At 44.5% G+C, this 25359-nt stretch overlaps 1 protein-coding gene and 1 pseudogene across 2 annotated transcripts; both read right to left on the bottom strand.

Moving 5' to 3' along the window:
* Positions 1–5498: 5498 nt before the first annotated feature.
* LOC142861122 (small ribosomal subunit protein uS5 pseudogene) lies at positions 5499–13084 on the bottom strand (annotated as a pseudogene).
* A 135-nt stretch (positions 13085–13219) lies between these two features.
* Positions 13220–21125, bottom strand: ZNF134 (zinc finger protein 134). 2 transcript variants are annotated; one of them, XM_012763575.3, is made up of 3 exons: positions 20861–21125; positions 16309–16407; positions 13220–14968 (listed from the first exon to the last, which is right to left on the bottom strand). In XM_012763575.3, the coding sequence occupies exons 2-3, from the start codon at positions 16346–16348 to the stop codon at positions 13734–13736; spliced, it is 1275 nt and encodes a 424-aa protein (XP_012619029.1). In that variant the 5' UTR covers positions 16349–16407; positions 20861–21125; the 3' UTR covers positions 13220–13733. The 2 variants fall into 2 exon arrangements, with proteins under 2 accessions (XP_012619029.1, XP_075849422.1); XM_075993307.1 differs by having other exon boundaries at positions 21028–21114.
* Between the last annotated feature and the right edge of the window lie 4234 nt (positions 21126–25359).

Below are 25359 nucleotides of genomic sequence, written 5' to 3'. Positions count from 1 at the left end.
ACTTGGTATCCAATTAATAATAACCTCAAGGAAGCCATCGCCTCACAAAGAAGAGAAAGTGTAGAGACCCAGTGCTCAGGCGGGACACGGCCAGACCGCAAAGTTGCCGACCCAGCAAGGTGGTGAGCTGTGGAGATGATTTCTTGGGGGAGAAGGAAATGGGATTAGGAGCATAAAGGTGCTGCTTTGTTAGAGAATTTGAGACTGCTGCAGCCCTCTAAACTATGCAAATGTATAATTTGATTTAAAAGCAAATGTTGAACAATGAGACAGACCCCTTCTGTCTCCCTGCGACGCTGGGTTCCCGCGGCCAGGCCCTCGCGCGGTGCTCACTGCCGACCCTCGGGCAGGGCCAGCGGGGAAGGCTGCCCGCTGCTTCCCAGCGTCTCGTGATAGGAGGTCCTGCTTCCAGCAAGCCCCTCTTGCTCCTCATGCTTTTCCCAGATGTATAGCGTGGGGCCATCAGGACATTTGGACATTCTCTGCACTTCTCCTTCCTTAGACTGGTTCCCCCAGGTGCTGCTGCCTGGGCTTTGTTTGTGGATGTCCTCCAAAGCTCCAGGTTTCCCTGTCCCAAGCTGGGATTGATTTCGAAATGTACGTGCATTGTGATGTCACTTTTTTTTTTTTTTTTTTGAGACAGAGTCTCACTTTGTTGCCCAGGCTAGAGTGAGTGCCGTGGCGTCAGCCTAGCTCACAGCAACCTCAAACTCCTGGGCTCAAGCGATCCTCCTGCCTCAGCCTCCCGAGTAGCTGGGACTGCAGGCATGCGCCACCATGCCCGGCTAAGTTTTTCTCTATATATTTTTAGTTGGCCAATTAATTTCTTTCTATTTATAGCAAAGACGGGGTCTTGCTCTTGCTCAGGCTGGTCCTGAACTCCTGACCTTGAGCAATCCGCCCACCTTGGCCTCCCAGAGTGCTAGGATTACAGGCATGAGCCACCATGCTCGGCCTGAAACATTTTTCAAAGTCTGTTTCAGACCATTTCACATCGAATAAAGGAAAATTTCCCAATCCTAGGTTTTCATTTCAAAATAATCTCAGAGATAAACTACTGAAAGTTGTGGTTAAAACAAAACAATTCACCACAATTGAAATTTACCTAATTGTCCAGTCTACAAATTGATCTGTATTTTTCAGTATATTTTCATTTTTATGGAAACCATTGGTGAATTCTTCTACTAACATGGAATAATGTCACAGATCTAACTTGACTGATAAAACTGAGGTCCAGAAGATAAAAAGTATTAAAGCATTTATTTGTAAGGTGGAAGTCATATAAAACAATTCAATGTATCGTTTGGTGATTTTCAAATGTGATAAACCTAGAAGGAATAACAAAAAATTACTTTTACCAAATTATTTTATGCATAGTGATTATGTCTAGGAGTAAGAAGGGGGAGATAATGAGTTGGGAGCCCACAGAAATTATGAACAATATGAATGTTGCTCTGTTTCTTCAAATGAATGAACTGGCTTGGTTTGAATGATGAACTGGTTTTGTTTTATTATTATTGTTATTATTTTTTTTCACTTTTTTTTTATTTCGGCATATTATGGGGGTACAGATTTTAAGGTTTCAATAAATGCCCATTTCCCCCCTCCCCCCAAAAGTCTGAGTCTCCATCATGACCATCCCCCAGATGGTGCACATCTCACTCATTATGTATGTATATACCCGCCCCCCTCCCCCCTCCCACCTGCCCAATACCCTATTACTGTAGTACCTGTGTGTCCACTTAGGTGCTGCTCAGTTAATACCAGTTTGCTGGAGAATATATCTGGTGCTTGTTTTTCCATTCTTGGGATACTTCACTTAGTAGTATGGGTTCCAGCTCTAACCAGGAAAATATAAGATGTGCTATATCACCATTGTTTCTTAGAGCTGAATAGTACTCCATGGTATACATATACCACATTTTATTAATCCATTCTTGGATTGATGGGCACTTGGGCTGTTTTCACAGCCTTGCAATTATGAATTGTGCTGCTATAAACATTCGAGTGCAGGTGTTGTTATTATTATTTTTTGAGACAGAGTCTCACTTTGTTGCCCAGGCTACAGTGAGTGCCATGGCGTCAGCCTAGCTCACAGCAACCTCAAACTCCTGGGCTCAAGCAATCCTGCTGCCTCAGCCTCCCGAGTAGCTGGAACTACAGGCATGCACCACCATGCCCGGCTAATTTTTTCTCTATATATTAGTTGGCCAATTAATTTCTTTCTATTTATAGTAGAGACGGGGTCTCGCTCTTGCTCAGGCTGGTTTCAAACTCCTGACCTCAAGCTATCTGCCTGCCTCGGCCTCCCAGAATGCTAGCTAGGATTACAGGCGTGGGCCACCACACCTGGCCTTGTTTTATTATTATTACTCTATATACTCCAGTTACAAATTTTATATAATTTCATGAAAAGTGGCTGGCACAAATGAGGAATTCATTTTTAAAAATTTGTTTGAGGCCGGGCGCTGTGGCTCACGCCTGTAATCCTAGCTCTTGGGAGGCCGAGGCGGGCGGATTGCTCAAGGTCAGGAGTTCAAAACCAGCCTGAGCAAGAGCGAGACCCCGTCTCTACTATAAATAGAAAAATTAATTGGCCAACTGATATATATATAAAAAAAAATTAGCTGGGCATGGTGGTGCATGCCTGTAGTCCCAGCTACCTGGGAGGCTGAGGCAGTAGGATCGCTCGAGCCCAGGAGTTTGAGGTTGCTGTGAGCTAGGCTGATGCCACGGCACTCACTCTAGCCTGGACAACAAAGCGAGACTCTGTCTCAAAAAAAAAAAAAAAAAAAATTTGTTTGAATATACTGGCTACCATATTGGACAGCACAGTTGTAATGTGTCAGATATTTCATATTTTTATAATGAGAAAATATAATGATCTTCTGCAAGGAAAGTTTCAAAAGAACTCACCTAATACAAAGGAGAATTTTTAGAAAGGAAACATGCAAGATATAAACAAAGAAACTATTAGAATATGAATAAAAGGAAAAATAAAATTTGACTAAGGAAATTCATAAGAAAAAATTAGAATGAATATTTATGATAAAAAATTATCCTAGTTGGGACCAAATTACTAAGTTTAGCGAAGCTAACACCTCTACACACATGAGCTGTATAGACATCCCAGGGCAGGGGCAGAATATGACAAGATATCATAAAGAGCTGAAATGGACATAGCCACACTGGGATGGGGGAGAGAGAGAAGTGTCAAACTGAAAAAGGTTTCCTCTTAGAGAAAGAAATGGAATGAAGGGCATAAAGGCCTCTTAATAAAGAATTCCAGAATGATTTATCTATGTGATTATATAATTTTAACAACAAAAGAGCAATTAAACAGTGTCTCTCTAACACCGCTCACCCACCACCCTAACGATGGTTCCATGCACTAAACCTGTGGTCTTCAGAGGAGTTCTCGGGCCACAGCTCACACTCCCTGCCTAAAAGAGCTTGTTCTCTGCAGGCAGCTTGTTATTTTCTAGGAAAATAACACAAGAAGGTGTTGTTTGGAATAAACTCTTCCTGGTGCCATTCTCAAACTCTGCTGTCTGAACATGTGGATAGCTGGTTTCCATCTGCACCTCTCATCCCATAGACACCAACTCAAGGTTTTTCCAGTTGCTGCCGACTGCTCCCGTCTGTACCCTTCACAACAGAGCCCCAGGCCTCAGTCTCCTGATTTGTGGTCACTTCTCCTTTGGCCTGACATCCAAAGATGTGGCTCCCTGAGTAGAATTTTGGTTTCTTTGAACCCTCTCTTTCCTGACGCTAGCCTGCATCAAGCTTGAGAGGGACATTTTCAGCCGATGAGTCACTTTGGGTCCTCATAATGGTGAGGGTCATGTTGTAAACTAGGCTAGCTGAGTTCTCCTCAGGCCCTGCCACAAGTTGATTTTTGCCTTTTCTCCATCTTGCTGTCCTTTGACATTTCCTTCCAGGTCTATCTCCCAGGATCTTGTTTGGCTAGAAGGTTATAGATGAAATTGCGATTGCTCCTTGTGGTTCTATTTTTTTTTCCTTTTTAGATATATAAATATAATTTACTTTTTTTTATTATGTCTCTCTTTCACAACAATCTATACATTTTCAACCTTGTGGTTCTAAACATGAAAGCAAAGCTTTCCCAGGTGAATTCCAAAGGTCTCTGTACACCATTCTGGACAATAGAAATAAATGTACCCTTCTCACCACTTCTTCTCAACCTTATATGGAATGTCTAGCTAATGTAATAAGACAAGAAAAGGAAATAAAAGGCATACAGATAGGGAAGGAAGAAATAAAACTATATTCACAGATAACACAAACATCTTTTTTTTTTTTTTTGAGACAGAATCTCGCTTTGTTGCTCAGGCTAGAGTGAGTGCCGTAGCGTCAGCCTGGCTCACAGCAACCTCAAACTCCTGGGCTCAAGCGATCCTCCTGCCTCAGCCTCCCGAGTAGCTGGGACTACAGGCATGTGCCACCATGTCCAGCTAATTTTTTCTATATATATTAGTTGGCCAATCAATTTCTTTCTATTTATAGTAGAGATGGGGTCTCGCTCTTGCTCAGGTTGGTTTTGAACTCCTGACCTCGAGCAATCCGCCCGCCTCGGCCTCCCAGAGTGCTAGGATTACAGGCATGAGCCACCGCGCCCGGCCCAGATAACACAAACATCTATGTAGAAAATCTGAAATTGACAAAACTCCTGAAACTAATAAGTGATTATAGGTTTCAGGATGTGAGGCTAAAGTACAAAAGCAACTGCTTTCCCGTATACCAGCAATGAGTTGGTGGAATTCAAAATAAAACCACATTAACATTTGTGTTATGTCTTAAAAAAAGATTTGTGTTAGCACCCCAAAAATGAAACACTTAGATAAAAATGTAACAAAACAAGGGCTGAGAGACCGCAGTGACCAACACAACTTTGCTTTTATCCTCATGGGGCTCTAACCCAGGGGGAGGTGGCATTCCACAAGGGGCTTGGGGGAGTCACTGAGCATCATTACCTGTGGTAGGGTCCCCATCTCAGGACAGGCAGCCAGTCCCTGGGAACCAAGGCCAGGGAATCTGCCTGCTCCTCCCACCTCCCTCGATGAACACCTTGTCCATCCACCAGCCCTCCTGCCCAGGTGATCCAGCAGCCTCCTCCCTGGTCCCTTGAGGCCACTCTGGCCCCCATCATCCATCCTTGAAGTTGACCCTGTGCCTGGGCGTGGGGCAAAGTTCTGATGGACGTTCGGGTGGACTGTGAGTGAACCAGTTTCTGATGCCTACACAGGACCCACTAGCTTGTCACATGAGTCCAGCCCCTCAGAGATGCAGCCACTCTGCCAGACACCTGACTGCCCTTGTGGCAGGGCCTGTGTGGGCTCAGAGGTCAGGGAGACTGACCAGGGTCATAGTCCTGGGAACCAGAGATGACCCAGGCTATCAAATCCAAAATTAAATAAAACATACACATTGTAAAAAAAAAAATCTAACAAAACATGTACAGAATTTATATGAGGAAAACTACAAGACTGTGATGAAAGAAATCAAAGATGAACTAAATCAATGGAGACATATTCCATATTTATAGATAGGAAGACTCAGTATTGTCAAGGTGTCAGTTCTTCCCAAATTGATCTACAGATTCAACACAATCCCAATCAAAATCCCAACAAGTTGTGTTTGAATATTAATAAAATGGTTCTAAAGTTTATATGGAGAGGCAAAAGACCCAGAAAAGCCAACTCAATATTGAAAGAGAACACAGAAGACTGACACTACCCAACTTCTAGGTTTACTATAAATTTACAGTAATCACAGTTTGGCATTGGCAAAAGAATAGACAAATAGATCCATGAAACAGAATAAACAGCCCAGAAGTAGACCCACATAACTGTGGTCAACGGATGTTGGACAAAGAAGCAAAGGAAATACAATGGGGAAAATATAGTCTTTCCAACAATTAGCACTGGAACATCTGAATGCAAAAAAATGAATGAATCTAGACACAGACTTTACACCCTTCACAAAAATTAACTCAAAATGGATCATAGACCTAAATGTAAAATACAAAACTACAAAACTCCTAGAGGATAACATAGGAGAAAACCTAGATAATCTTGGGAATGGCAATGACGTTTTTTTGTTTTGTTTTGTTTTGTTTTTTGGCATCCCATGAATGCTAGCTAAGCAATGAGTTTGTTGTTTTTTTTTTTTTAACAGACTTAATTTCACTTTATTTTTCTTGTATAAAAATGCCATGTTGCAGCCACAGCTGGAGGCTGGGTCCTCTGCACAGAGACGCTGGTGTGGGTCTTGACAGGATGGTCAGTGAATTCCTGGTAGGGAAACTTGGTGAATACTGTCTCTTTCCAGAGGTCAGGAGTCAGATAACTGTAGGTCTTGGAGATGGCATCAAAGGTGCCCTTTGCGAAGTTGCCCAGGGCAGCAGTGCAGCCCCTGGCTGAGGTGTAGCAGTCATCAATACCAGCCCTCAGCAGCAGCAGTTCTTGGGCACAGGGGCCGAGATGATGCCAGTTCCCATAGGGGCAGGGATGAGACGCACCAGCACACAGCCGCAGCGGCCTGTCACCTTGCAAGGAACAGTGTGGGGCTTGCCGATCTTGTTCCCCCAGTATTCTCTCCGCACGGGGACGATGGAGAGCTTGGCTTGGACGATGGTCCCTCGGATGGCACTGGCTACTTCCTTGGAGCACTTAACACCCAGACCGACATGGCCATTGTGGTGCCCGATGGCAACAATCGCCTTGAACCTGGTCCGCTGGCCAGCGCGGGTCTGCTTTTTCACCGGCATAATCTTCAAAACCTCATGTTTTAAGAGATGCCCTCAGGAAAAAGTCAATGATCTCAGACTCCTTGATGGACAAGGAGAAGAGATAGGTCTCCTCCAGGGATTTGGTCTTCATGTCCTTGACCAGGCGGCCCAGCTGGGTGGTGGGCATCCACGCTTTGTCCTCGGCCTTGCCTCCGCGGGCTCCGCGACCTCGGCCCGGCCGCGACCACACCCGCGACCACGGCCACGAATGCCGCTGCCGAGGCCTCCACGGGAGCCGCCGCGGTCCCATTCCAGGGCCCCCGGGGCCTCCGCGCCCTCCCGCTGCACCGGCATCCTCCGACATTTCGTGTTTTCCCGAAGAAGAAGCAATGACTTTTTAGATGCAACACGAAAGGCATAATCCACAAAAGAAATGATGAGTTGGACTGTATTAAAATTAAGACACTGTGAAAAGAATGAAAAGACAAGCCACAGACTGAGAAAAAATATTTGGAAATATTTTCTGTTAAGGACAGTTATGCTAAATATACCAAGAAAAACTGTTAAAACTCAACAATAAGAAAACAAACAAAACTTAAAAATGGGCAAAAGATCTGAACAGACACCTCCCCAAAAATATACAGATGGCAAGTAAGCATATGAAAGTATATTCAACACGATATGCCCTTAGGGTAATGAATGCAAATTAAAACAAGATACCAGTATACACTTATTATTAATAGAATGGCCAACATTAAACACACTGAGCACCAAACACTGCTGAGGATATGGAGCAACAGGAACTCTCATTCATTGCCAGTGGGAGTGTAAAGTGGTACAGCCACTTGGAAGACAATGTGGTAGTTTCTTACAAAACTAAAGACTCTTACTACGTGATCCAGAAATTATACTCTTGGTATTTATTCAAATGAGTTGAAAATTTGTGTTCCATAAAAACCTGTACATGGATGTTTACAGCAACTTTATTCATAATTGTCAGAACTGGGATACAATGCAAGACGTCCTTCAGTGGGTGAGTGGGTAAACGAACTGTGGTATATCCAGACAATGGAATATTAGCACTAAAAATAAATGAGCTATCAAGCCATGAAAAGACATGGAGGAATCTTAAATCATGTTACTAAGTGGAAGAAATCAATCTGAAAGGGCTACATGATATATGATTCCTGCTACATGACATTCTGGAAAAGGCAAAACGATGGAAATAGTAAAAAAGATCAGTGGTTGCCAGGGGACAGGGCTAAAGAAAGGATGAACACATAAAACAGAGGATTTTTAGGGCAGTGAGACTATTCTGTACACTGTTAAAAAAAGACCATGAGATATGAAGAGGAAATAGGAAGAGTTTTATTTTTCATTAAAAATAATTCTGTATATTGGGGAAGCTCAGCCTTCACCACAAGTGAAATTGTGTTCTCTGAAAAACAAAAGGAGAGTCTGGCTCAAATAGGAAAGTTCTTGACCCAGTCCTCAATCAGGTCTGTTTATGCAAAGGAAGGATCCAAATTTGTGTAGCTCTGATTGGTCAAAATAGTTGAGGGTGGTTTCCAAGCCCCAAATCAGAAGTCTCTGTCAGCCAGATGTCTTTCAAAGGGGTGTGTGTATTCCAGCCATAGTTTATCTTGGCACTGACACCCAACAACAAGAACTACCATGTTTCCCCGAAAATAAGACAGGGTCTTATATTTTTCCTAAAGAAGACACCCTAGGGCTTATTTTCAGGGTATGTGTCATTTTTTTTAAGTACGGTACAACAATCTACATTTATTCAAATATAGTTAAGTCGTCGTCTTCTGGAACATCATGATCACTCTCCAAACCCCGAATTCCATCCTGAATGTCTTGCGACTCTATTTCTTTCAGAACCATCAGCCCCAATCTCTCATGTGGGGCAATAGAGCTCTGACGGGGCAGATGAGAAGGGCCGCTCGTCTTCTTTACCACTCCATGACGACATGCTTGGGGTGTGCAGACGCGCTGCGTGGCCACGTCCATCACTAGGGCTCATTTTCGGGGTGGGGCTTCTATTGCGAAAATGCTTAGGCATCCTGCTAGGGCTTGTTTTATGGGGAGGTCTTATTTTCGGGGAAACACAGTGGAAAGGGGAGGTCCTGTGACACTTTCACATCCTTCTGAATCTTTCTGAGAACACAGAGTGTATGATGCTCCCACCCAGCCATTGCCACTTTGTTCTGTTTTAACTTTGAACACCTCAGCCACAAGGAGTGCATTTGTTGGCCAGGGGCATGCTTTAACGCTGTAATGGATACATGTCATTATACTTTTGTCAAAACCAACAGAATATACAATACCAAGAGTGAACCCTAATGTAAACTACAAACCTTGGGTGATAAGTTCATTGATTTTTAACAAATGTACCACTCTGGGGATATTGATATATTGGGTGATAACCCAAAATAAGTGACTGAGGCAAAGATCTCAATCAATGGAGGTTTATTAAGCCAAAGTATGAGGATGTGCCCAGGAAAAAGACAAACCACAGACTGTTTTTGAAGGGGGATTAGGGAACTTTAGTATTTAAAGGGGAGGAGACATACAAAAAGAAAAAGGAGGAGGGGGTGGGTAGAGAGGGAAGTAGTTACATTCTTATGAGGCTGAGGAAATCTACATTTTATATAAGGTAAGGTAAATTTCTGAAGAGAAAAAGGAGTGAAGAAAAAATCAATTATGCAGATATCCCCGGGTAGGTGGAAGAATAATTGATCTTATCCTTTCTCTGTTCTGCACCAGGGAAGATAAAGTTTTAATCAACATTATTAATGTGTAATGAAACAGACTTTAGTTTTAGGAGTTAGACTTAGCTTGCAGAGCTTATGGGAGGCCAGAGAGGAATTTTCTTATGAATGAACTGGGGGTGGGGGCTGAGGGATGGGCAGTCCTTGATAGATACTTGAGGCTTTTTACCTTCCCCATGGGAATCTGACTGATGCACAATGTTACAATGTTAGGAACAGCTGTTCATTTGGAGAAGGGTGTTGCATGATTCAGCCTCCAGGCTTGACTTTCCCTTTTGCATAAGGAGTTGGGGGGTCCTGAGATTTCTCTTTTCCTTTACATGGGGAAGGTTGTACATATTGTAGGGAAAGGGGGCATATGTGAACTCCTGTACCTTATGCTCAATTTAGCTGTAGACCTACTACAACTGCTTTTAAAAGAATACTCTTATTTAATTGGCAGGGAGAGGCCGGGTGTGGTGGCTCACGCCTGTAATCCTAACACTCTGGGAGGCCGAGGCGGGTGGATCCCTCAAGGTCAGGAGTTCGAAACCAGCCTGAGCAAGAGCGAGACCCGTCTCTACTAAAAATAGAAATAAATTAATTGGCCAACTAATATATATAGAAAAAATTAGCCGGGCATGGTGGTGCATGCCTGTAGTCCCAGCTACTCAGGAGGCTGAGGCAGGAGGATTGCTTGAGCCCAGGAGCTTGAGGTTGCTGTGAGCTAGGCTGACACCACAGCACTCACTCTAGCCTGGGCAAAAGAGTCAGACTCCGTCTCAAAAAAAAAGAAAATCAGGTATGGGTGAGGGTTTGAGCATAATTCATCCTGGGGCACACTTCCTCTCCATCTGTGGACCTGCAAAATAGAAAACTAGTTATCTGCTCCCAAAAGAAAAAGGTGGGACAGACCTAGGATAATAGTTTTAACGCATTTAACAGTAATAATGCATTTTTTCAAAAGGGGAGAAAATGGAAATGGGGGCATGAGTCCTAAAAAATTTTGAAATCCAGTTTAGCAAAATCCTTTAGGTATCAAGAGCTGGGAATGCCATCTGTGGTCAGGGCCCTGCCCACAGGGCTCCCAGCTCTGCAATCTGGGCTCTCCTTTGTTGAGTCATCCTTGCTTCTTCATGTAAGGTAGCAAGGACTGGCAGCTCAGATTTCTATCAGTCTCATATGTATAGAATGGAAGTTCTAGACTCCTTAATTTCATTCTCTCACTGTCCCTTTAGATCTACGGTGACAGTGTTCCTACTAGTATAAAATTTTCAAGCCAAGTGTGGTGGCTCACACTTGTAATCCCAGCACCTTGGAGGCCAAGGTAAGAGGATGGCTTGAACTCAGGAATTCAAAGTTACAGTGAGCTATGATCATGCCACTGAACTCCAACCAGAACAGAGCAAGACCCCATAATTTTCAAGAACTTTGTGAGTCTCCTGTGTATCACTGGGATTCCCTCCATTAGACAAGAGGTTTATCTGATTTTTTTCCCCTCTATAATCCCATTTATTTTTGGCTTTTGCTGGGATGATTGAAGAATACCTTTAAACTTCTTAGATGCTCTCTGTTTGTACTGAGGGGACCTGCAAGTCATACTTAATCTCTTAAAAGAGCTTTTTATGATGCAATATCCTGATCTTTTGATCTTGATATTAGCAAAAGGTTGTGTAGCCACACCCATGGGTATTTCTCTAGAGCAGGCGTCCTCAAACTATGGCCCATAGGCAACATGCAGGTGTTTTTGCCCGTTTCTTTACTTCAAAATAAGATATGTGCAGTGTGCATAGGAATTTGTTCATAGTTTTTTTTAAACTATAGTCCAGCCCTCCAACTGTCTGAGGGACAGTAAACTGGCCCCGTTTAAAAAGTTTGAAAGACTCATGTGTGAATATTTGTAGCAGCTTTTCAATATTTTAAAATGGGGGATATGCAAATGCCAATTAAGATAAATGGATAAACTGTGATGTATCCCTACAGTGGACTACGACTTAATTTTAAAAATGAGCTATTCATACATATAACATAGACAAATCTCAAATTATGTTGCATAAAAAACAGACCCAAAAAACCCAAAATCAAAACACTTAGATTTACACAAAATTCTAGAAAAGGCAAAATTTAGCTGTAGTGAAAAGTACTCAGTGGTTGCCTAAGGATCAAGGGAAGGAGGGCTTCAGAAAGGGCTGAGATTCAGTCACATTGTCTTCAAAAAAAAAAAAAGAAAGGGCTGAGAGAGGGGTTATGAAAGGGCATGAGGCTAACTTTGGGGGTAATAGATGTGTCCAATGTCATTGCTGGGGTGATGGTTTCATAGGTAATTAGATATATCAAGACATCAAGACTTACCAAATGGTACACTTTAAGTATGTGCGATATACTGCCTACTGATTGTACCTCAAAGAACCTATAAAAATTTATTCCATTTAAAAATCTGTCTTCCACTTCTATTGGAAAACTAGGTGACTGGACATCAATAGCAACTCTTCTACCTCACTCCAAATGCCTTGAGATGATCACCTTTTCTGTAGAAGCAAGAAAAACTGGCAAGCAGTGAAGGTCATTTCCAACAGTCACCAGGAACTTTGGCTGTTCACAAAAGCTACATCCTCGGACCACATTATCTTGTTACTCTCAGGGTTACTGCCTGTGTGGCAAAGACATTAGGTAGAGAACTCTAGGAGGCACAATAGTCTAAGAAAACTGCATCTTTTGCTGCACCAGTGACCTTGGACATGAGCGACACAGTCCTGGAAACCTTGAGAATTTCTGTACATCTGATCCCATACGGTCAGTGACCAAAATGTTTGTGAATGTGTTTTTACAATGGGGGACCTCCCCTCTAGTTTGCTGCAGTCTCCCCCAATCCCAATTATTCATACCCAATGTTTCTCTATCAAGTTAGTTTCCCTCCTGGATGCATTAGGTTTTACCCTCAGTGGTGACCTGTGTGCTAGATTCTGACCTTCAGCTCAGCAGGTCCTGAGGAACAGCTTTCTCTCAACGGTGTTAGGACTATGGGACATACACTGGAAACAAGACACCCAATCCATGCTGCTTCCAAATGCACTGTAGGTTGTCACAACAGTTGCACCCTTACGGTGATGTGTGGGCCCTCAAATAACTGAAATCCAGACTAATGAAGCCCACAAAGATCTGAATTCTTACTTAATAAGCTCTTGTCGGCCGGGCGCTGTGGCTCACGCCTGTAATCCTAGCTCTTGGGAGGCCGAGGCGGGCGGATTGCTCAAGGTCAGGAGTTCGAAACCAGCCTGAGCAAGAGCGAGACCCCGTCTCTACTATAAATAGAAAGAAATTAATTGGCCAACTGATATATATATAAAAAATTAGCCGGGCATGGTGGCACATGCCTGTAGTCCCAGCTACCCGGGAGGCTGAGGCAGAAGGATCACTCGAGCCCAGGAGTTTGAGGTTGCTGTGAGCTAGGCTGACGCCACGGCACTCACTCTAGCCTGGGCAACAAAGCGAGACTCTGTCTCAAAAAAAAAAAAAAAAATAATAAGCTCTTGTCAGCAATGGAATTTAACACCAAAACTGGACTGAGAACTGTTCTCCACGAACCCACTGTCCCATTTGAGGCACAAAAAGTTGGATGCCCCCACAAAGGCTGTTTTGTTTACCAATTCAGTTTGGCACAGCCTGTTTTCAATCCACTCTGGACAGTGAAAAGAACCCCCAAGATTAAAGGTGGCTTAAACTATAAGGCCTTTATTATCACAGAGCAACAGGAGGGAAGTACTTTCCCAGGCTGGGTGACAATGGAGGCTGGAAAATCCATCACAAGTATCACATGAGACCAACAATGTCCATAAAGAAGGTAAACCTTCTCTGTAAGCTACCAGCAGAATACAGCTTAGGTCCTCTTGGCTAAAGATGGGTCATTTCAACACCTATACTAGGCAGAGAGATGGGCATGAAGATCTCTGGTAAATTCAAGAGTCTCATGATTCTCTCCATTGGAGAGAATACAAAGTCCTGCTTTCTGTGAGGATGTTAGGGTCACTAAGCTGGTAGAGTTAAAATGGTTTCAGCCACAGTGACAATGACATAAATATGGCAAGGAGTCTGAGAAGGTGAGAAAGTGCAACACAGTCCCTGGAAACTTCCTATGTACCTGGCACTCAAAAGGTATCTCCCTCATGTCAATGTTCAGATATCTGAGGTTCAACATCTGACTGATGAGTCTTGTGTTAAAAGTACTCCTACAGCCTGCCTGCAGTATGAACTTTCTGGTGTCGATTGAGGTGGGAGCTTAAGCTGTAGGCTTTCCCACATTCACTGCACTCATATGGCCTTTCTCCAGTGTGAACTTTTTGGTGCCGAACAAGGTGGGAGGTTCTGATGAAGTCTTTCCCACATTTGCTGCACACAAAAGGCCTTTCACCAGTGTGAACCCTCTGGTGTGCAATAAAGTCAGAACTTCGACTAAAGAATTTCCCACATTCAGTGCATTCAAAAGGCTTTGTCTCAGTGTGAATTCTCTGGTGTTTAATAAGGGTGTATTTGTGGCCAAAGGATTTCCCACAATCACTGCAATCATAAGGATTTTCTCCAGTGTGAATGCTCTCATGCTGAACGAGTGTGGACTTGTGTCTGAAGACTTTCCCACAATCACTGCACTTATAAGGCCTTGCTCCATTGTGAACTCTCTGGTGTACAATTAGGTTGGAGTGATGGCTAAAGTATTTCCCACACTCACTGCATTTGTAAGGCATTTCTCCAGTGTGGACTCTTTTGTGCTGAGTAAGGTTGTCTTTTCGACTGAAGGTTTTTCCACATTCACTGCATTCATAAGGCCTTTCTCCAGTATGGATTCTCTGGTGTTGGACAAGTGTGGCTTTGCGGCTGAAGGCTTTCCCACATTCGCTACACTCATAAGGTTTTTCTCCACTATGGATTCTCTGGTGTTGGACAAGTGTGTCTTTGCGGCTAAAAGCTTTCCCACATTCACTGCACTTGTAATGCATTTGTCCAATGTAAAAGTCCTCCCCACTTTCAGTGTTCCTGGGTGTCTTCCTCTTGCTACGAGAAGTTATTTGCTGATGACTACCCAAACTATCAAGGAATTTCTTCTGGTCCTTTTCACACATAAAGGGCTTCTCTGATAGGTGAAGTTCTTCACAAACTGTACCATTCTTCCCAAATGAAGCCTTGCCTTCATCCCTTCTTAAGGGTTTCTCTACACTGTAATGCTGCTGGCCCACATTTGCACTGAACCAGAGTTGTCTCCCACATGCCCCACACGTGTGAGGTTTCAGTCCATGGTGTGTTCCATGGTGTTCATCCAGGTGTAAAATATCTTTCAAGATGGGGCCACATATGCCACAAGAGTGAGGCGTCTGTGTGGATGAACCTGCCTCAGAAGTATTAACATGTGACGCTCCAGAAATGCTCTGCTGAGAAGGTGCCTCTTCATCCTCCACCCCACGCCAACAATCTGAAGGCAGAAAAATACTGGTGATGTACTTTGGTTAGAGGAGGCAACCAGATCACAAATGTGTGTCTAGCCTACTCAGGATTGAGTCCATGGGTTGTTGGCAGAACAGAGCTAGGATGGGGTTGAAGAAAGGGTTGCTGTACAATACTGGGATTCAAGAATCACAGAATTGAGAAAGCCTCATGAGGGACAAAGACACAGAATGGGGTGTAGTGCAAAGAGAAGAGGCAAGCATTATCTCCAACTTAATCCTCTGCAAATGACTTTTAGCAGGGTCTTGGCTGGCTGGTGACAGGTGAGTGCTACACAGAAATGTGTGTCCAGGTGTTGGGGGCTGATTCTCATGTTATGCCTTATACTAATCATTCACTACAGCCTGTAATGTACATGTGCTGCCTGACGATGCAACAGTAGTCAGCATTTTCTTCAGACACGGTTGCTGCCTTGTGACTTGATAAGAGGCCTGAGTTGTTACACATAAGCAAATGCTCCCAACTCCCACACAGAGGGCCCCCATGGTGGGAGTCTGGAGGCCATGAGAACAAGAATAAGAAGAACTCTCCTAAGAACTGGCCCCCGATGGTTGGTAGTCAATGATGGGTAAGACTCCCCATGGGGGGGGGTGACCTAAAACAGGCACAACCAGGGGGCCAGGGAGGAGCCGCCGCCTGGGATTGAGACCAAGAAGCACTTTAAATGGCTGCGTTGTTTTATGTTGCCTATCTCGGCCTTGGCTTTTGAGCTCTGTCCAGCACCTTAACTTTAGTAACCATTCTGAAGTCTGAGACTATGGGAAATTGTTCCCTTTTGAAACAACTCCAGAATTGACTGATATCACTGCTATGCTCAGATGCTCACATACAAGGACTAACCTTGGGTCTGGGGGATATAAAAATAAAGCAACCGGTGCATTGGTCACTCAAGTCATTGTCATGTCCATGTGTGTCTGTGTTGTTATTTTGTGTTCTGTGTCATCCCCGTCCTGTAATTGGGCCACATCATGCAGGTCCAGGAAAATATGACTAAAAATGAGTAACTCTTTAAGGATAAAGGAACTATTTAAGGATATGTGCACATCTTATAACACATTAATGTAGTCTAATATTAGAAAGCACTGCAGAGGGAGCAGTGGAGAACCTTCTAGTAGAGAGTGGGGGAGGATAGCCCTGGGTATGAAGTCAGAATGGAAATAACAAGAGTGTCCACAATGGGGAGGAAAAGACAGAAATAAGTTATGATCTTTGATCTTGGCACCAAACAGTGGTGGCACAGGACAGGTTACTGGAACTATGTGAACATATATGACCCTGAGATCACACCATGCCCCAGCTCCCACTCACCAGGGCCTATCCAAGCCCCTCCTGCTGTGGCTAGAGTCATGCCCTCTTAGTCAGACATCCAGAGTTCTCTCCTGTTACAGTTCAGCGACCACAGAGGATCTGGAAGACACAAGTCACAGGGGAAAGATGGGACAGGTGAATGTACAAGCACTAGTTCAGAGTAACCTACCTGTGCAAAATCACAAGAAAACAAATATTACAAAATGAACCTTAGAAAACTGTCTTGTAGGACCAGCCCAGGGGGCCCCACAAACAGTGACCATGACTGAAATTCATGTCAATGGCAAACCCAAGGAAATGTTAATTAGAAGGAAAGGGTAGGTAGAGCCTGAAGCCCAGAGGTGTCATGAATATGGACACAGTCATCTGGCCAAGGAGAGGCCAACCAGGGTGGTATCTACTGAGTTGACCTTAAAACCCCTGACCCCCAATCTTTCTGGCAAAGCTTCAGGGAAGCAGGAGTTGGGGAATGCAAGAAGTAGAGGGGGAAATGCATACTGCTGAAGCTTGGCACCCAGAGGACCTATATGAGGCAGCAGAAAAACAGCAGTGCCCATAGGTCCAGCTGTGGGAAAGAAAGAGAAACTCCTGGGGCAAAAAAGAAAGGCAGAACCCAGCCCAGAAAACTGAGATACGTGAGGCCCTCACTGAGATACATGAGTGTTAAGTGCAAAGCACAGAAGGCATTATATCATGCTAGAAGAGTCTCTGAGCCTCATCAAGTAGCTCCCACTCCTCCAAGGAGAAGTATACAAACACTTCTCAAAGGTTGCATAGTCCTGAATGAACTAGATAATTGAGCACAGAGCAGCCTCTCCCCCCAGGACTCCTGGGCTACCCCACACACATCCAACTCTGACAAGATTATAAGGCCCTGGTGTGATTTTTGTCTATTCTCTCCTCATATTCCATTAAACATTTAGAACCACACACAGGTGGACAGATAAGACACCATTTATATTCTGGGCCTGCCATGCAGGGTCCCAACCCTTCTCTTGCCAGTCAGATCCCTGGGTCCACAGATTATTCCTCGTACACAAATCTGGAATCAACATTTTTCCTGAAGTTCTTAGTATCAAAGCCCTGGGCCCATGAATTCACACTCCATCTCTATGTGCGTGTCAATCTTCTGGCCACACCTCCTTCATATCACGTCCATGGACATGCACAAAACCCGTACCTCCTTGGTCTCCCCATATACAAATCTGCACACAGCATCCAGAGAATGCTTGGTTAATGCATCCAGATCACATCTAGCCCTGAACTCAGCTATTAAATCTTCCCATCCTTGCCCTATTTCTTATGTCAATTCAGCAATCCAGAACCATATGCAGATCTCAGTTAAACTTGGTCCCTTTCCACTTTGCTGTTGTACTGCTGAAGATGTTATTTCCTTATTAGTCATGGGCTTTTTCCCAACGCTTGACTTATTCAAAGCCCACACCACTGGGCCCCTACCCCAAGCACAGTTATTTTGCCAGCTGACCCAGTTTGTCCCTGAGCTAATCCACTAGCTTGATTAAAATTCCTCAGGTCCCATCAAAGGTGGGAGAGCACACAAAGAGGTGAATAAGGACCAGCTCTGGCCTCACTGCCAACTTAGTTTTATTACTACAATACTTCAGCATCCATCTCACATCCACAGTCTTCCTGGAACCCTCTGCCACTTGCTGGACCCTATTCTTCCCCTCCCTCCCAGGAACACCACCCTCCTTTTTCTTAGCTCTTAAATGCCTCCTACCGCCACCTTGCTGTGCCTGTACCTACAGTGTGACCCCTAATGGAATAGCCACCATGACATAAAGATGCTCTCTCTAAAGTGGATGCACAGCTCTACCAGATCCACATACTGGCTGCCACCTTGTAGATGTCTCCAAACTGAATCCCTTCCCTGAACTCCAGACTTGTGTTTCTAGCTATCCACTTGACACCTCCACTTAGATGTCTTTGGAATATCGCAGATCCCACATGTCCAAAACTATACTCCTCATATTACCTAAGAAAGCTACCCTTACCATCAACATTGCTATCTCAGTTGATGACAATCTTTTATTTTCTCAGACCAAAAAATGTGGGGTCAGCCCTGACTGACCTTCTCTCTCTCACCCTCCACATCAAAAAATCTGGCTGGTTCCACTTAAAAAAAATCCAGAAGGCAACCACATCTCCCACTTCCACAGCCACCACTCTGGTACAACCTGAACTGCTGCAGTAGGGTCCTCACTGTTCTCCCTTCCTTCCTCCTTAACCTTGGTCTTTTCTTCACTGCACAGCCACAGAAAGCTGGTTAAGATGAAAGTCTTCTAGTTCCAAACTTTCAGGGGCTTCCACTTCTCTCAGAATAGAAACCCAGGTCCTCAGGCTTCCATTCCTGCACTGAATCCTATTCCCTAGTCTCTGATTCCACCAGACATAACAGAGACTTTAGGTTGCATGAACACTTTCGGCTCAGCCTGAAATGAAGTATCTGCAAATGCTGGTTGCTGTGCCTGGGACACTATTCCATACTTCATCCCATTGCTTCCCAGAAATAGAAATTCTTCCACAGAATTCAGGACATAGGACTTTTGGCGATCCTAGGACCCACAAACCAAATGGCAAGAAGGGTAGGTGAAGATTCTCAGGATGCCACCATTCCCTATATTAGGTTGCCAGTATCATGGGGGTGAGCTGGGCTGAATGAGGGCCTGAGATTTTTGCAAGGATCACAGGATTCTGCCACCAACACAGTGAGGCTGGGATTAGGTTTACACAGTAGGGTCTCATGGACTAAATTGTTCCCCTAACCCCTGCTTTGCCCTTCAGTGGGTATGATCTTAGGTTTTCTCTTTAACATCAGGTAACTCAGGGCTCAGTGCTGCCTCCTACCAGCTGTGTGACCATGGATAAAAACCTGTATCTTTCTGTCCCCATCTTTATTGTGGGGGTGATAATGGTACCCACCTCATAGGAGTATTTTTTTGTAACAGACATGCTTGTACATGTCAAGTACCTCTGAAATAGCTATGACTATCCTCAAGTTTAACACTTTTGTAAGTGACCTGATGGGTTTTTGAAAACTTGAGTTTTACCTGCTTTTAAAGAAATATGGTATTTAAGACTTTCCATTGTAACCAAACACTGAGGCCCATCAGTATTTCAACCAATCTCAAGCATTGGTATAAATTTAACTTACTTTATGTACATGCTTTTGATTTTTAGTGGCTAACTTATGTCTACAGGCCAGATGTATACTAGCCCTCTCACCAAACTAGCCTACCTCGTGCACACTCCTCTAAAGGTGAGCTGTCAGTGGACCTTCATTAGAGTTGTTCATCAACTCTTCTTACTTGAAAGTTTGGGGAACTTAGGCAACAGTGCCTAAGATGGGGCTTCTCCACTAATCTGGCTGACCTTTCCTCTGCTCCACAGGCAATGCTCATCATGCTGAGCCCATAGGGTGGCAAATCTATAGCCTCCCACACCTTGGTCTCCATCACAGGGCAGGCCATGCTCCCTATACCCTACAGTCCTGTCTTCCTGCTAATACCACCCAAAATCCTTTCATTTGCCAGCATCCCTCCTTTCTGGAAGGAATCTCAAGGCTATCCACCCCTTCTTCCCTGGACTCTGGCCATAGCTCTCACATCTGTCACGTGAGGGACCACATAACATCCTTAATATCCCTCTTCCCTAAATCTGCTCTACAGGTTTTAACCTAATGCCTTGCCCCTTGGGATCTCCAGCAGAACTCCAGACCTGCATGTCCAGCTGCCCATATGATGCCTCCACTGTGAGACACCTTAGGTTCACCAAGTCCAAAATCCAATTCCTGATCCCCTTGAAAGGTGCTCACTGCTCCAACTTGCCCATTTCCCTTTTTTCAGATGTTCAGGAAAGGGAAAAGAGAGAGAAAAAAAAGGAAAAAGCAGCAACAGCTTAGATAACCTATCCCTCACCCTCACAATCACATCTGATGCAGCAAGAAAGCTTATTGGCTGTATCTTTAAAAACCTATCCCAAATCTAATGATTTCTCCACCTCAGCCCCTCCTGGCTCTGCTCTGGCCCGTCCACCACAACATTCCTGGAGTCTATCACAGTAGCCTCTTCACAGGTCTCCCTGCCTCTGTCCTCATCAACCCTCCCTCAAGCTAGTTTGTTTCCACGTCAACGAACATTGGAATATTTTAGAATCCTTTATCAGATCACTGCCCCCCACCCTCAAAACCCTCCATGGCTCCTAGAGTCCTCGCGACGAAATGACAGGGCTTCATTCTACCATCGCAGGCACAACCACCACTCCCACAGTGCTCCCTGCAGATACAGGAGCGTTTTCCCCAACTGCTCTAGGCTCAGTCGCGCCTCCACGCCTTTGCTCGCGCCAGTCCCTCTGCCTGTCACACCTTCCCACACCAGGCGTTAGAAACGGGGCTCCACTCGCGAGCAAACAAACCGCTGCCCTGGACACGGGCCCGGGCTGCGCCGATCGCTACAGGCGCTTCTCATTCGGAGCTTTAGCATGGCGAGGTGACAGTCGAGACGCGTCCAAGCCTGGGGAAGGCAGCACCCACCTGCCCAGGACCCAGCACCGCGGCCACCGCCATCGCACTCTGGGCCGCGCCGAGCGGTTAGAGGAGAGAACCGGGTCGGGACACAGGCCCCGCGGCTGGCCGGTCCGCCTCACACGCGCCGCCACCGCTGAGCCTCTTCGCAGTGGGGACAGCGTCTCCTCCCGCACCTCTCCGCTTTCGTCACCTCAGAACCACCGCAGCGTTCCCACTTATGCACGGACGGTTCCACCCCAACCGCCAACAAGATGTCCGCCGCGAGGAAGATGCCGGAAATCCCGCCCCAACGGTTTCCGTAAGCACAGAAACGCCCCTAAGAGAGCAGCCGCCGAACTGGCGCTGAGGTTTCTGGGCAATGTAGTTCCCAGGGTGCAATGGACCTGGTCGTCGTGTTGGACCTGTTCCCCTCGCCGCCCCTCGCCCCTCAGACAAAGGCCTCATGGGACCGCAAGGGGCGCCCGGAAATGGTGCCCTGAGGCTCCGCAGGCGGGAGAGAGCGTCGCTCCTCCTTAAGGGTCCGCACCCAGGTTCCAGAGGGCACTGTGTCTGGGACCACAGAAATACTCAGAAATGTTCTCTTTCAGATGTTCCCCCAAAGCTACAAAACCAAATGGACGCCACGTCAAATGTCACTCTGAGTCCACTCATATTTCCCTCAATTTTCTTTTTTTAATTTTTGAGACAGAGTCTGGCTCTGTTGTCCAGGCTAGAGTGAGTGCCCTGGGGTCAGCCTAGCTCACAGCAACCTCCAACTCCTGGGCTCAAGGGATCCTCCTGCCTCAGCCTCCCGAGGAGCTGGGACTATAGGCATGTGCGCTCACACGTGGCTAATTTTTTCTCTATATATTAGTTGGCCAATTAATTTCTTTCTATTTATAGTAGAGACGGTCTCGGTCTTGCTCATGCTGGTTTCAAACTCCTGACCTCGAGCAATCCGCCCGCCTTGGCCTCCCAGAGTGCTAGGATTACGGGCGTGAGTCACCACGCCTGGCCTTCCTCAACTTTCAAAATGAGCTACTGTAGAGGTAAAATTTAAGTCAACTTTGTGAGCTTCAGCTGGATCAGAGGAGAGAGAGAAAGATCCCTGAAGCGGGTCATGGAGTGGACGAAGAACTGTCCCCATGAGTGTCTATGGGGGCATGTTGGAGTCTCTGAGGCAAATGGACTAATGTAGCTCCTTTCCGCAGGGGAAATTCCTGTCATGGGCCCCAGGAGGAAGATGGGAGGGATTCCTGGGCTGCAGGGAGGCAGGTGGTTGGGGCAGGCACCTTTCCTGCCTGTGTGGTCACTGGAGGTGTCCAGCTAGGGTGCAATGCTCTCCCATCTGAGTGGTACTGCTTAACTCCAAAGCTGAGATAGGTTTCCTTTTAGGAATATGCCATCTGCCTGGAAAGGAGAACCATTATAAATGTCCTCATATGCCAAGACGGCGCTGATATGGTCCTAGTGACAGCACATGCGCAAAGGTGACATCTGTACCTGGAAATAAAGATTTGGAATGCTATGATGGAGTTTCTGGACTGGGGGGTGATTATCTTTCATTTGCAATTACAGGGGCAGTTTGACTTGAGATTTGAGATTATTTATGGAAAGAGAAAAAAGAGAGGGAGGGAAGGAGGAAAGAGAAAAATGAACATTTGTGAATTGTTTAAATTACTGAAAGTGAATAATAGTTCTGTAGTTATTCAAAGATATGTGCAGAAATAGCTCTGAGGAAACATCTGTGGTAGGTGGAAACCGTTAAGATGTCAGCAAAATTTGAGCAGGAGACATTGAAACAGAGCATGTGGCTGTGTTAGACCACAGCAGGTTTAGTCTCCAAAATGTAATTTCTTTTCGTTTTTAAAAATACAGAGTAATAGTTGTTGTGGTGGAGAGGGAGAAGAATTAAAGAGAACATTTAGAAAGTATTGCCAGGATGGTGAAGATGAACAGGGGCGCTGTAGTATTATGGTTATTCACATCTCTAACATATGTTCGCTGAAAACCTACTGCATTTCAGGCACTGTCATAAGTGCATGGAACACTTACAAACAAGAGACAAATGAGAGACAAAGACCTCAGTTATCAAGGAGTTTGCACTGTATTCAAGGAAGACAGAGGAGGAAATATGGAAAAATACATGAAATTACCTGGAATATTAGAATATGGAAAACACATGGAGAAGAGAAAGGTGGGAGCATCAAGAAGTGCTGGGATGAGCTGTAATGTTGCACAGCCAAGGGAAGCTAATTTGTAGCTGGGTCTTAATTTGTAAAGGATGTAGAGAAGCCAACGTCATTGAAATAAACTACTTCGGTATGGCGCTCACCGGCCGAGACACCTTGCCCACAGCCGGCACTTGCAGCAGTCTGTGCTGTGCATTGACGACGGATCCATCTTGCTCTTGTGTCATGAGGAAGGGTTGAAAGCACTGAAAGCTTGTTTTACTTTACAGACAGCTTTACTTGTCATGTAAATCAGTATAGGTAACATATACATATATGTTTTCATTACGTTATTTTTAAATGTTCACAATTTTATTTTGATACATGAAAAATTAGAAAAGTCAAGTTTTGTTATTAACGCTAAAGTCAACGCTTGGCTGTGTGCGTTCATCTGTGGCTATCGATTATAGTCCACGTTCGTCCCTGGTTAATGCTACTCGCAGTTCCGCTAGAAATGAGAGGCATAGCACGCCATGGCAGGGCCACAGGAAAGACGACTGGTTTTGGTCAGGAGACAGAAAACCTAGGCCAGAGCCTTTATTGTGTTTTCCTTGGGAAAAGGCAAGCAGAGCAAACAGCTGATGACTGGCTTTGGGCTATGGGCTATTGGGGTTGTTTTTGGGTTGCAGGGGTGATCTCTAGTTGCCTGATACCTGGCCCCGGGATGAATGATTTTAGACAGGAAAAATATTGATTTGGTGTGTAAGAGTTAAATAAAGGGGGTGGTTTGCCTTCCTATAAGAAGCCTGATCCTAAGTTGTGCACTATCTTTAGGAATTAGCTATCTCTGGGAGGGGCAGTCTCTCCCAAACCAGCAAGATTTTTAAGATTTCAAAATATTATAAAATACAGAAAACAAAAAATATAATTAATTCAGAGACCTCCTTAATGAGACAGTGGTCAAATAAACAGTTGAAGGATGAGGGTCCCTCACAGATCATGCCACAATTATACACGGAAAAATATTCACATAATATGTGTGTTTTTGGAAATTATAAGAGGTTCACAATGAATTTATGGGCTATTAATTTAGGCAAGATTTTAAGCTCATAAAATTTTAAGCTCATAAATTTTCAGGATGCATTTAAATACCTCTACATTCTGAGGTTATGAAGCCCCACTCAAGGTAAGCCACTGAGGGCTTAGGTAAAAGCTTAAGCTTTTCTTTTTTTTTTTTTTTTTTTTTTGAGACAGAGTCTCGCTTTCTTGCCTAGGCTAGAGTGAGTGCCGTGGCGTCAGCCTAGCTCACAGCAACCTCAAACTCCTGGGCTCAAGTGATCCTCCTGCCTCAGCCTCCCGAGTAGCTGGGACTACAGGCACGAGCCACCATGCCCGGCTGATTTTTATATTATATATATTAGTTGGCCAATTAATTTCTTTCTATTTTTATGGTAGAGACGGGGTCTCGCTAAGGCTGGTTTTGAACTCCTGACCTTGAGCAATCCGCCCGCCTCGGCCTCCCAGAGTGCTAGGATTACAGGCGTGAGCCACCGCACCCGGCCAAGCTTTTCTTTTTAAAGAAACAATTATTACGTTTGGGGGATGGACACGCCTGAAGCTCTTACTCGAGGGAGGAGGGGAGGCATGGGCAATATATGTAACCTTAACATTTGTACCCCCATAAAACGCTAAAATAAAAAAAATTAAAAAATTAAAAAGAAACAAGTATTATGTTTATAAAATTAGAGATAATAAAAGTTAAATGAGTATTTAGAGATGAAAAAAGGTGAAATGAAAATGAAACTCTTTAAACATTTTTTAAATAACAATGACTGCCAAATTTTCTGAACGTTACTTTCATTTCATTAAAAATATGATAATTTCAACAAAAGCGAGACTCTGTCTCAAAAAAAAAAATATGATAATTTCTAAGATATGTTAAAGAAAATTAGAGCCCTTGATAGAAGAAATAAGACCTAGTGTTAGATAGATTGGTAGAATGACTATAGTTTACAATAAACTATAGTTTAAAATAGCTAGAAGAGAAGAATTTGAATGGTTCTAGCATAAAGAAAAGAAAAAATGTTTAAGGTCATGGATAGCCCAAGCACACTGATTTGATCTTTACAAATGAATGTATTAAATTATTATAAGTACTTTCAAACTATGTACATCTATTATGCATTAATAACAAATGAAAATTAGACTGGGCAAGGTGGCTCATGCCTGTAATCCTAGCGCTCTGGAAGACCAATTTGGGAGAATTGCTTGAGCTCAGGAGTTCAAGACCAACCTGACCAAGAGTAAGACCCCATTCCTACTAAAAATAGAAAATGTGGCCGGGCATGGTGGCGC

This window comes from Microcebus murinus, chromosome 16, assembly GCF_040939455.1.
Source record: "Microcebus murinus isolate Inina chromosome 16, M.murinus_Inina_mat1.0, whole genome shotgun sequence".
Classification (NCBI taxonomy): domain Eukaryota; kingdom Metazoa; phylum Chordata; class Mammalia; order Primates; family Cheirogaleidae; genus Microcebus; species Microcebus murinus.
Note: the sequence above shows the minus strand (reverse complement) of the source record. Positions and strands in the feature narration are given on the sequence as shown.

Bases quoted from the DNA above. Each gene is read 5' to 3' on its own strand.
- ZNF134 (XM_012763575.3), bottom strand. From the start codon at position 16,348: ATGACTCTAGCCACAGCAGGAGGGGCTTGGATAGGCCCTG. The intron at 14,969-16,308 runs GTGAGTGGGAGC...TTCTGCCTTCAG, and splicing joins AGGGGCTTGGATAGGCCCTG to ATTGTTGGCGTGGGGTGGAG.